General features: G+C 35.9%; 1 protein-coding gene across 1 annotated transcript in view; it reads left to right on the top strand.

The window, feature by feature from the left end:
* LOC114364660 (pinopsin) overlaps positions 1-12,844 on the top strand; it is a 91,574-nt gene that overhangs the window by 74,695 nt on the left and 4,035 nt on the right. The window contains exon 6 of the mRNA XM_028320888.1: positions 11,125-11,265. Within this exon, the coding sequence (XP_028176689.1) occupies positions 11,125-11,265 (141 nt within the window). The remainder of the gene's footprint in view (positions 1-11,124; positions 11,266-12,844) is intronic.

Raw genomic sequence — 12,844 nt, 5'->3', positions numbered from 1 at the left:
AATGTTCAGTTATTTGGTCAAATAACAACGATAAATGTAAAGAAATTAGGTCTTTCTATGATAAATTGAATTACTCACGGGTGAAGTCACAGGCAAAAACTAGTACAATATATTTACATTTCTGCATTGTCACGAGTCACCTAAATGCTCCTCACCTCTCCCCTCTCGTATCTCCTTGAAACAAGGACTCTTCCTCGAATTATTGTTGCAAATACCAGGGTGGGACAAAATTGACCCAGTGGCGCTTCTAGGTAAAACCGATTTTTATTTTTTTTCTATTAATATTATACTATCAAAAACATTAAAAAATGATAAAACTCAATAAATCAGAAAAAGTCAAAAAGTTTCATGGACTTTCGTTAAAAAATAAAAAAGTTAGAGACGATCAAACTCGCAAGTGGGACAAAAATGGGACGGCGGCCTTTCTAGTGTTAACACAGCCCGTGCCGCGAAAGTGGTTAAGCGTTACGCGCGTGTAAGTGCGTGTGTAATACCTCATAGATGGACGAGATGAAACATTTCAATTTTATTAATTGTAGGAAGAGCATTGAGTAGATTATTTTTGTGTGCTGTTTGTTTTTTATTGTATACGTAAAGATTAGTTGTGAACACACATCCAATTTTGTTGCCGAGGATGCTGAAGTATTAACCTACAATCGACAGCGTGTCTTTTGAATTTATGTTTTACAACATTTTATTGGACGCCACGCGGCTCATCAGTAAGCCTTGAACAATATTTATAATGTGTTTAGTACCTATCTGGGCAGTCAACGACTTAAAAGTGTCCCTGAAGGAATTGGTAATTTTGCAATGAAAATGTACTGTAACTTTTCTAAATGAAGAGAAATCCACTAAGTACATAATCTATTACATCTCTATAGATTACTCGTTATTTAAAAATTACATTACATTAATACATACACGTAGTAGGGGAGCGAGGGGCTTGTTGTAACAGGGGTAAGTAGTAACAGGCCCTTTTCACTAGGATCTTAAACGCAATTGACGTATGTCTTTGACTCGATTTAACCTATAAACCGCGCCGTATCATGTTGCCATAGCTAGTGTCCCGCCGGCCGGCGCAGTGACCGGAATTGTGCACGTGCTTCATTTTTGCCAGGTAATATAAAATTGTACTGTCGTAAAATTTCGGTTTGCGTTATTATTACTGACTAATTTCAAATGTTCTATATCTTATTTCCATTGAAATTTATCTATCTCTGATAATGTGTAACAGTTTTTATGATTGCTAAATTTAAACAATAGTTATCTTGATAAATGTTAAAAATCATACCATGGGGTTAGTTGTAACAAAATGCGGGGGCTTGTTGTAACATGTTACAAGTANTGAGAACCTCCTCCTTTTTTGAAGTCGGTTGAAAAGAAGAGATTACTGCTTCATTGAATTTTAGTGTCGACAATTGGAGTTCCAACAGCTACAACCCAAACGAAAAATAAATACAAATTGAATACTTTTCCATTCTGGAATAAAAATGATCAAGGGTTTATTTACAGTTCCAGCCATCCATAAATGGATTTTGTATGTAATGCATCAATTCTCAAACGCTCTTGCTCCATTTTATTTATTCCGGCAGCTCGTGATGTTTGATATCTCGTGACGTGACATTCCAATATTTTATGTAGGTATCACACGTCAATTTCTCATGGAATTTACTGGGTTATCCTTTTTTATTGAAAATACATTAAATATGTAAATACCTCTTTTTTTATTTGAAATAAATTCCCGCGATAAGAAGTGGGAAGTACCAGAATACGGCCGTCGTTGTGTTAAGCCATAAACTAATTAGTTTATGTTTGAATCTCGATTTCGTAATTACGACGAACAGTCTGCCCATCTTATTCTGTTGAAATATACTTACCTACTTAGTTGTTGTAGGTATAGGATTCATTTTAAATACGGATTAAGAGTCCCTGCAGACTACAGATTTCTTATCGGTAGATAGAGTGGTCGGCTTCTAATTTGTACTATATCGGTGTAGTGTGCGTACTTTCATACCTATTTATACTAATTAACAGCCCTTTTAAAATCGGCCGACAAAAGTGTGCAGGGTGCTGGGACTCTAATTACATAGCTATAAATAAATCTTACTTCGCACATACCACTTGAACTTCAGAATATTGTGAAAGGCACCTTCCATATAATTTATAGGTAAAGTAGGTACGTATTGTTATTATACGAGTACTTATAATAAGAGCCGATTTTATTACGATAATTTCAAAGTTATTGTTCTAGTTTACGCGGCTGAATTCACAAAATGTAGGTTAATTGAAACTTTCTCAAGCACACAGCGTCCGATTAACTCTAAAAATCTATATATATGTATGTTACAGGAAATGTATGAAATCCGTCATTGTATACAATTCCTAGGAATTGTGTATAAGTCCTAAAATCACCCGGAAATGTGTGATGTAAATTATATTAGACACATTTCCTAAACAGCAATCGGAAATGTAATTAAGATTTCAATGAATACGCGTGGACATACACGGTGCGAGGGGAGAATATTGCATCATCCGATTTCGCGGGGTTTCTATCGAATCGTCAATTTTTTTGTACGCCTAGTTGTCTATGGCACACAAATTTGTATGTGTAAGGTCGCAAGTCTAACCTAACCTAACCGAGACTTTGTTATCCAGCTACAGAAGTACTAAAACCTTCATGTTTAATAAAAGAGATGTTAAAATTAGGGATTTCCAATACTTCAGCGTAATATGCGTGATGCCGAAATTTTTTCGGCCAAAGTATAATAGTGCGAAAACAACTTTCAGGCTAAACAATAATAATTGTGAGTTAAGAGTACCTATCGGCCAATGTGGTTTGGCTAAATGAAATTTTAGGCGTACCGAGGGGCACCCGATCACGCGACCGCGCATGTGCCGCTTAGTTTTATACATTTCCTAATACAATATTGGAATTCTTCATTTCCTAGGATATGTGCTTATTAAAAAATCTCTGAAGCAATATTTTATACATTTCCTAAATAGCTTCGGAATTGTATACAATACATTTCCTAGGAATAGTATACAATTCCTAGAATTCATACATTTCCTGTAACATATAATTATAAAACTCAAAGGTGACTGACACACTGACTTACAACGAAGCTCCACCCCTAAGGGGGTAAAACGAAATCCACGCGTACGAAATCGCAGGCGGCCGCTAGTGTTGGTATAAATGTTTTGTGTTCTACGAAAAACGCTTAAATCCCTTCTGGCTAAATTATTTAGGAATTTGCGTGCCCAAATCCTTTATCTGCGAGTTTCTAATGGAATGGAGGAAAGTATTTTATTTTGGAAGTCCTGTAATTTAATAAACAAAACGTGTGTAGGATATTGAAGGTTATGGTAGATTCCAGCATTAATGGAGGCGAAAGTCGCTTCCAGTTCAAGCATTGTTTCAGTTCGTGATTTGTTTAATTTATATTTAATCACAAAGTCTCTCCAACACGCCTGGCCAGCGTAGGGATATTCCGATACTAATAAATACGAGTAGGTACTCGATACTTTTGATTCGATACCAAGTATTTATTGTATCGAATCAATTTTGCGATACATAATCGGTATCGAAACAAAAATACTTGGTATCGAATCGAATCAGCAAAACAACCGAAAACAATAAAAAAATCCGAGAACGCATCATACAGAACTGAGTCCCAATTACGGTAACTTTTAACGTTTCCAATCCAGACACGCTTCTCGATTCTGCGATACGATTGGTCGTTCAACAGCGTACGTCAGCTGTTTTGACCAATCGTATCGCAGAATCGATGAAGCGTGTCTGGATTGTAGACGTTAAAAGTTACCGTAATCGGGGCTCAGAGAGAGCAAAAACAGTCAGCTAATCAGCTTTAATCGGTTACCGAGTTACCGGTATTCGTCGCGTGGCGGCGTGATTGACGCATTGTCTCGCGCTGGGCCAGCCGAATTCGTCCGACTTCAGCCGAGCCCGAGCCGAAAGCGAGAGAAGGATAAGAGACACCCGCACCCGCCCGCAAATCATCTCGTCATTCCGCCATTGTGAAAGTGTTAACACTAGAGTGCTCGCGCGGGTGACATATGTCACCCAGGGTGTAAAATTCGTAAATATTTTTTCAAGGTATCGAGCTACAGTGCTGCCTTCTCAGGTATTCCTCGAGCATGTATTGTCGCACATGTTAGTAGTAATGCCATCTTGCTAGACACATCAACGTGAGTGCAGAAAACATTTAAAGTGTTTGGGTGACGCATGTCCCCCGCGCGAGCACTTGAGGAATTGTTTGATCCCTTATCGTCACGGTTTAAAATCAAGTTTATTTTCATGTAAGCTCAAAGTTATAAGTTTTAACCATTTTTTAAACATTAACAATAATTATATTGTTTTATTTAAGCATAAACTGACGCAAGAAAGTAGTTGTTTTAGATTGTAAGTAATGTAGTAATAATACACCTAGGGCTATAAAATTAAAAACCAGGATTCTTCTGGGGTTGCGCGAACACCAACTAGCATTAAACTTACCAGTACTGTGGCAAAGGACGACGTGTTTTTCGCACAAGAGCAAGAAATCGAAGCACTCGTAAGCAAATGTAACAAGTGGAATAGGCGTTTTTGTCCAGATCATCAAATCATATCGTGCCCGAGTTGTGATCAAAATATCACAGAATAAGATCAATCTATTGATTAACTTTCTAATTAGGTGATATTTATGCCAAAATAATGGGTCCAAGGACTATTTAAACTACTTTGGTCACTTCGACTCTAAAATATTTGGAAAATATTACAGTATTTCTTTTTGATTATAATAAGAGTTCATGAAAGAATTGCTCACTTTTTTAAAATTATTTAGTAAGAAATATAGTTGATGTTTAATATTATAAATTGTTTTACTTGTATAAAATAAGATTAGCAAAAATAAACCCATATCATATTGGGGGACATATGTCACCCGCGCGAGCACTCTAGGAGTATTTAGGGGCGCGAGCACTCTAGTGTTAAGTGATTGTTTACAAGTAATTTCAAAATAATAAAACAAAATAAAAGTTCCAAAAAGTATCGATATCAGTAAGTATCGATACTTTAGGAGTACTTATTTAAGTAGTATCGAAAAAAGATTTGAGTATTATCGAAATGAGTAGGTATCGATACTTAGGTGGTATCGGAACATCCCTAGGCCAGCGTGGGAAGTGTATTCCAAATCCTCCATTTGCCTCTGGTAAATTGGAGAGGGTCGTGCTCCTGCAGTGGAGACAAAATGACATGATGATGATGAAATGAAATCATAAAAAATTTAACGTAAGATGATTTATATTGTCAGTTTTCCAGAAGGATAATAATATGTAATAGGAAAGTCTACCATTAGTAACAAAGTTAACAAAGAATCATTAATCGTTCGTTTCAGCGAAATGACGCCAACGCTGGACAAAGGCCTCCCCCAAGGCTTTCCATAACGACCGGCCTTGCACTGGCTGCATCCAGGTTCTTCCCGCGACCTTCACCAGATCGTCGGTCCACCTAGTAGGAGGCCTGGCCACTACGTCTTCCGGCCCGTGAATCATTAATACCTATCACTAATAATAGATTCTCAAGTAGGATTCAGACCTATAATGCAAAATATGAGAGTTCAAACTTCACAATAGTGCTCGAGTTAGAATGGACCGCGAGCTTAGGCCATAATTATTCTATAATTAAGAGCTTTTCTTCCATCAACAACTCATTAAGGCGACGTGATCGGAATTAATACCGTTTTTTTAATCTTTCAATGGGGAAATAATGGAAAAACTGAGAGCTTAATCCTTATAATGCGTAAGATAGAATACTAAGAATACCTTTATAGTATTCTTTACAAAATAGAGTGAATATTTATAGATACTCATATACGAGTTTACACGGGTTTTGTATCATTTGGTATTTACACTATTATAGAGAGCAAAATTTTGATTCTTTGTTTAAATTGAATATGCTCCGAAACTACTGGACCGATTTCATCATTAGAATCCTATATAATAGACCAGAGGTGGAATTGTGTAAAGCAATCGTAATCATTTGACAGTTCATAACGTACGATAAAGTCAGATATACTAAGCGTTTGACAGAATAATCGTATCGTGATTACGATTGCTTTACACAATTCCACCTCTGATAGACATAGGTATGTTTTTGGGGTATGAAGTGCGCCGGGCCAGTTTGTCCATATCTTAAAGCAATAAAGAAGAACGGTCATCTGTGACCCAGGCCCGACAGAAACGAGACATACCTCATTTTTTTTGTCTTGTCTTAATTAGTTAAATTATATATTTTTTATATTCGAAATCTATGTATAACACCAAAATATTACCCTTTGTTTTTGTTCAGGCGTTATACAAAAACTAATACAAAATGCCTATTTATCACCAAAATTGGTAAATGTATGTACCTAAATGTCTATTACAGCTGCTATGGAATGTATCTAGGTGTGACCTGGAGATACAGCTGGATTATACAGGGTGGAAACGAGAAGTTACAAAATCCAAAAATTCAATGTTACCAGCTTCCATTATCTGTAACCTATTATTGGTACCATTTGAAAGAGCTCGTGAAGCACTTTCAGAATCAGTAACTAGTTTTTCGATATCTTGTATAGTTTACAAATAATCGAGTGAGATCACTTATCGTTCCATATGTATAACCACCCTGTATAATCCGGCTGTATCTCCAGGTCACCTATATATATATATATATATATATATATATATATATATTCAAAATGTACAAGTAAAGCACTTTCAAATGATACCAAACACGGCATATTTATCTTAACTTAATTTTTTTACTCTCTATGTTTTGTCCGCTAGAAGGCGCCACATTAGATTTTGTGAAACCCCATGTAGCCTATAACCAGCGGACAATTAAGGCGCTTCTAATGATATGTCATTTGTCGAATTCTGATAAGTAGTTTAGAAGTTACGAGGGTACACATGAACATACATACATACATACATACATACATACCCTGTCAAAATCATAACCCTCCTTTTGCTTTGCCGTAGTCGGGTAAAAAATCATAACCCTCCTTTTGCTTTGCCGTAGTCGGGTAAAAATCATAACCCTCCTATTGCTTTGCTGTAGTCGGGTAAAAAGTCGCCGTGGGCGAGGGCCCTTAGTTATAAGTAGCAATAAAGATATTTCATTTTCATTTTTCTTTTCAATATAACTCTTGTACATTTGCTTTATATTGTGAATTTTTCATTAAAGGAGTCTAATTAGTTACATGTAAAGCCTTTTTGAATTTTCTTTTAATTTACTACATTACTCGTCTACCCGTAGGCTCTACTACACTCTTTCTGTAACCGAATGTTTTGATCTTTAGTTTTTCACGGAATCGTGCCAGCGAAAGTTCCACGAAATTCAAGTCAGATCTTCTGTCGGTTATACAAGATGCTTTTGTAATCAGTATTCAATTTAAAAAAAAGCTCTATAGAACAATTTAACAATACAACTTTATCTTAATTATTTTTAATCTGAAAAAAATATTGAAAGTCTAATTCGCGGGTGCTTATATCTTAATTTTTATTAACCCTTAACTGGTATCGTGGGGGCCGCGCGGCCCCCACGCATGACGTTTTCTTTGATTTCTAAGAAACTACGCATCGTGGGCAGCCAAAATTTTTTGTATTCTCATTTCGGCGCTACTCGCGTCTAATGCAGGCGTTTCAGCACTGCATAATTCACGAGGACGAAGATATGTACGTGTTGGGGTCCGCGCGGCCCCCACAATACCAGTTACGTTAGTTTTTTTTCATGGCAATTTTTATTTGTTTTTTATTTTTTTGCAGTATTGGTGGTTTATAAGTGATAAAACAATGGAATATACCTAGAACGAAGTTTTTGATTCCAAATTAGTGATTAGTGGCATGTCAGAAGAAGGATATAGTGATAATAAAATTATAGGTCATTGTGAAGACCCAATAACCAATATTCGGTCGATAATGAGGATATTGATTCTGATTTTCAAGTTTTTTCTTCAGAGTGTGAAAATGAAGATGTTGTAGGACCTAGTCAATCCGGCTACTATGAAAAAATAAATACAAGTGGTCTGAAAATCCACCAGCACCTGCTAATGTTTGTCAACATAATATTTATGTTTTTATTTTTATAAAATACTTATTATTTTTATTTAATATTACATTAAAACGTTATTTATTATTAAGTTCACATTATTATGCATTAATTAAAATAATAATATTTTTGGTTATAACTTTCTAAACGGTAGGTTTCATAGATATTTGTAACGTTAAAAAAATATTAGGTAAAAAGTTGTTACTATTATGTAATGTCTTGAAGTATATAAGTAAGAAGATTGAATACAATAAAAACTAAATGATTACATAGAACAAGCCTGATATATATCATTTATGAGCATTTATTCAAGTATATAGGTAAAAAATGCTTGCTAGAAGCAAACATAGTATGGGGGCCGCGCGGCCCCCACGATACCAGTTACGTATGTCCAATTTACGATACCAGTTAAGGGTTAAAGGTTAACGCTTATTTTCATGTACCATTATGTCTAAGCTTGGTAATTAACTGTGTGTACCTACGTATTTTTCTATGAACGAAGTAAATTAGCCACGTGTGCTAGTTTTGAAACCGCGCGCAGCGGATAAAAATAATTCTATATGAAAAAAAAAGTTTTCTTTACGTAAATCGATTAGGTAAGTTACTGATTCTGAGTCGATCCTAAAAATTTAGATACTGATAACAAAGTCACCCTGTATAGCACTGAACTCCTGAGGTCAACCACACTCGTATCAGATGTCTTAGATGCCATTGGTGTCTGACATTTCTTACTTTAACCAACGGCACTCTCTAAAAACCAAATGACTTTTCGGATAATCAGGTTACTGTTCTGGGAACAATTACAAAATGGAAACGATATGGGTTGATTACAACGAGTACTGAGTAGAGAATACAATCCCGGGATCCCGATTCCCGGGATCCCGGGATCCCGACCCTTTTCTGATCCCGAAAATCCCGGGACTGTACTTGGCTAATCCCGGTATTTTCGGGATTGATATAAACAGGACTATTTTGCATTCTACGATCCGTTGCGCCTTGACTATGACATTGCCTAGATTCTACCTTAGCATAAAATTATACAGGGTGGAAACGATAAGTGATCTCACTCGATTATTTCTAAACTGTACAAGATATCGAAAAACTGGTTACTGATCCTAAAAGTGCTTCACGAGCTTTTTCAAACGATATCAGTAATAGGTTACAGAATTAACTGGATCTATCCGAAAATTCAATGTTTTCAGCCTCCATACTAAATGTATGCCAGCCACACAATATTAGAAGTATTAATTTTTTTAATTAAATAATAAACACTTAAAATGATCTCGTAAATTGCATTATTATTTAAAACTAGCTTTCCGCCCGCGGCTTCGCCCGCGTCTTCGCCCGCGTGGAATTTTGTCTGTCACAGAAAAACAATATCGCGCGCGTATTTGCTCACCGTTTAGACCTACCCTGAACTACGACAAACATTTTAAAACCAAAATCAGCTCAATCGGCCCAGCCGTTCTCGAGTTTTAATCAGACTAACGAACATCAATTCATTTTTATTTATAAAGAAGATAGATAGATAGATTATTCAAGGAAAACGTTGATTTTAGGCTTTACTTGCTATAATATTATGAAGCCATGAGTGCCATGACTGTGACAGTACTAAAAGTATGGAAGCTGGAAACTTGAATTTTCGGATAGATCCAGTTTATTATGTAACTTGTTATTGGTACCGTTGGATAGAGCTCGTGAAGGACTTTCAGGATCAGTAACCAGTTTTTGGATATCTTGTTCAGTTTTTAATATTATATGGTTTAACTAAATGTATGGAAGCTGGAAACATTGAATTTTAGGATAGATCCAGTTTATTTTGTAACCTATAATTGGTACCGTTGGATAGAGCTCGTGAAGGACTTTCAGGATCAGTAACCAGTTTTTGGATATCTTGTATAGTTTAGAAATAATCGAGTGACATCTATTTCCGAAATTCTAAATAGTGCTTTTGATTTGTATATTTTTTTATTTTATTTTAGTATTATTGCAACTAACAATATTTAAAACATCTTTTGAGAAATTATACTTAAGTTTTTTTTATTAGAACCCAATTCCCACATAAGGCTGATCCCGGGATAGTCCCGGGATCCCGGGATTACCCATCAAAAATCCCGTAATCCCGGGATTGAAAAACATGCTCGGGATTGTATTCTCTAGTACTGAGTGACTGAGTTTGTTGCGGCGCTTCTTCTCAGCACTTGCCAAATAATTTGACTTTGTACCAAATAGATTAGAAATATTAGGCTGAGTTGCACCACCTTATTTAAACCGTGACTATAACCATAACCGGTGATTTTTGTATGGAGTTTAACAAACTCTTGAAGTTCTTTTAGTACCAAATAAATATTTTTCTTTCTTTATTTCTTTTTCTTCTTCTCCTCTATGGCTATTGTGTTTCCACTCTCGAAGTTTATTAAAAATGGTTCAACCCAGCCTTATTGTTTCATGGTCACTCATATTATTATGCAACTTGACGGATACGTAAGTAGGAGTAAATAAAATTTACCTAACTACTGTGAGATGCGGGCAAGCCTCGCGAAGTTTCAGAAAAAATAATTATTTCTTCAATTTTTTGCGTCTATCTCATAAGACAAGGGTGTACCTAGTTCTTTGTTAATTTCTTTAGATCACTAACATCAACCATCCAGAATAATAGGACTATTCCCACCTCTCGTTCCCACCACTGCAACTCCTGTGTAGCCAGGATCTATAGCTTGACCGCCTTAAAAACCCAACCAATGAAGGTCAAGTTTGTCCTGGGGGAAAGTTAAACTGTCATTGGACCCGCAACGAAATTAATCAGAAGAACATAGGAGTTCGAAATTAAGGTTCAACTTCCCTCCATTGCAAAGCGGATGACAGGTGACAAACAAAGGCTTAAAACCTTTAAGAAAAGATTATGCACCACGGACAATAAATATCAATTAAGAGCAATTAGCAACTGCCTGCCTATAATATTTTTCACAAAATCGCATCCAGAATAAGTAAATGTTTGTTATGTGAACCATATTCACGTATATTTCTTGTTCCAGAACTCTCAGAGGCTCGGACGGGTCAGCCGGGCGGAGACAAAAGCGACTGCCATGGTCTTCATCATGATAATCGCCTTCACTGTAGCCTGGACACCCTACTCCCTGTTCGCTCTAATAGAGCAATTCGCAACGGAGGGCATCGTGAGTGAAAATTGATACACTTCTTATAATATTATTATTTTCAAAATATATCTTAAATTTAAGAATTCGTAGAATATCTAAAAACTAGCTTTCCGCCCGCGTCTTCGCCCGCGTGGAATTTTGTCTGTCACAGAATACATGCTGTGAATCTGTACATTTATAATATTAGTATAGACAGGCCTGTTCATCTCCGCGAGTTTACATCGAAAACAAAACACGCACGATTGCCCACCTACAGGATACTATTCGACAAGGCCTCACATACGAGCGAACATTGACTCACGCACGCGTATTCTTGTGTATGATGGAAGAAAATAAAGAAAATGGTGTAATAAATACTGTGCAGTATTTAACTACTTACCTAAATAATAATAAAAACACAGAATGTACTTTTTTAAGTTGCCTCAAGACACTGAGAGGTTAATAAGTAGTTAATATTATTCATGATAATTCATGCTAAATCATGTATTTCCTCCGCCATTTTCCGCAGTTTGGCACCTCACGTCACATCATTTTACCGAAGTCAGCCCTATAGCTTCGGCGCAGTGCCGATCACTGACGTTTGTCAACAAAATGGTGCTTGGCTCTTGAGACAGGCTAAATTACACCATATTGTTAATGACATTGAGCATACATTTTTTTAAATACCTTCGCGAAGTAAAACTTCTGTACGTAGTACTTATTATTATTCTGTGGCATAGATTAGAATAAAAATGCACAAAACAATCCTTAAATATATTACATTATATGACCTTGCTTTTACCAGGACCTTATTCCTGAAATACTAGTACCTACATAAGAAATACTTTACATAGTCATTTTAAAAAGTTAACAAATATATGACTTGATAACAATATAATAAGCAAAGTTTCGCAATTTTACTTTAAAAATGCTTACTTGTTTATTGTTTATTTTGGAATACTTATCGAACTTTCTTGTCCATACTTTCAAAGATCTTCAATAACTTAAAGAGAATGGATTAATGCTTGTAAGTTGTACTGCAAAAATAGCTCTTATTTTGGATCGTGTAGAACAGTGTTTTTCAACCTGTGGGTTCGAAGTTCGAAGCCTCTATAAGGGTCGCGAGAGGTCGTAAAACTACCTCCGTAAAAAAAATCATTAAAGTTATAAAGATAGATTTATCAGAAATCTAATTAAGCAAATGCATAAGTGTTGTATGGATTGTAGTTTTGGTCCCTAAAAACATCTTCGTAACAATAAAAAATGCATGGTCGGCGGGTCTCAATTTTTTTTCATACTAGGGGTTCTGTCATGAAAAAGGTTGAAAACCACTGGTGTAGAATAAGGGCTGTCCCAAGGTCAAAGTGTTAAGTCTGATTAGACAAAGGTGACTGTGACTTCATTCGTTAATTAAAATATTGATTAACAAAATGCAAATTTTATTAGCATTGTAAATACTTCAAGATTGTGAACCAAAAGCCTGTTTATCATAAATCTCCATTATTTAATTACAAACAAAACTGATTCTCTGTCGAGCTGACGACTCCATACTATGGAGTCCATAGTTCCCATTAACGTTTTATGGCGCAATAACTTGAAACACTCGCATCAGCTGTAT

The sequence above is a fragment of the Ostrinia furnacalis genome, unplaced genomic scaffold (genome assembly GCF_004193835.3).
Source record: "Ostrinia furnacalis isolate ACB-3 unplaced genomic scaffold, ASM419383v2 OfSCF7455, whole genome shotgun sequence".
NCBI lineage: Eukaryota > Metazoa > Arthropoda > Insecta > Lepidoptera > Crambidae > Ostrinia > Ostrinia furnacalis.
This window is presented reverse-complemented; position numbering and strand designations above follow the sequence as displayed.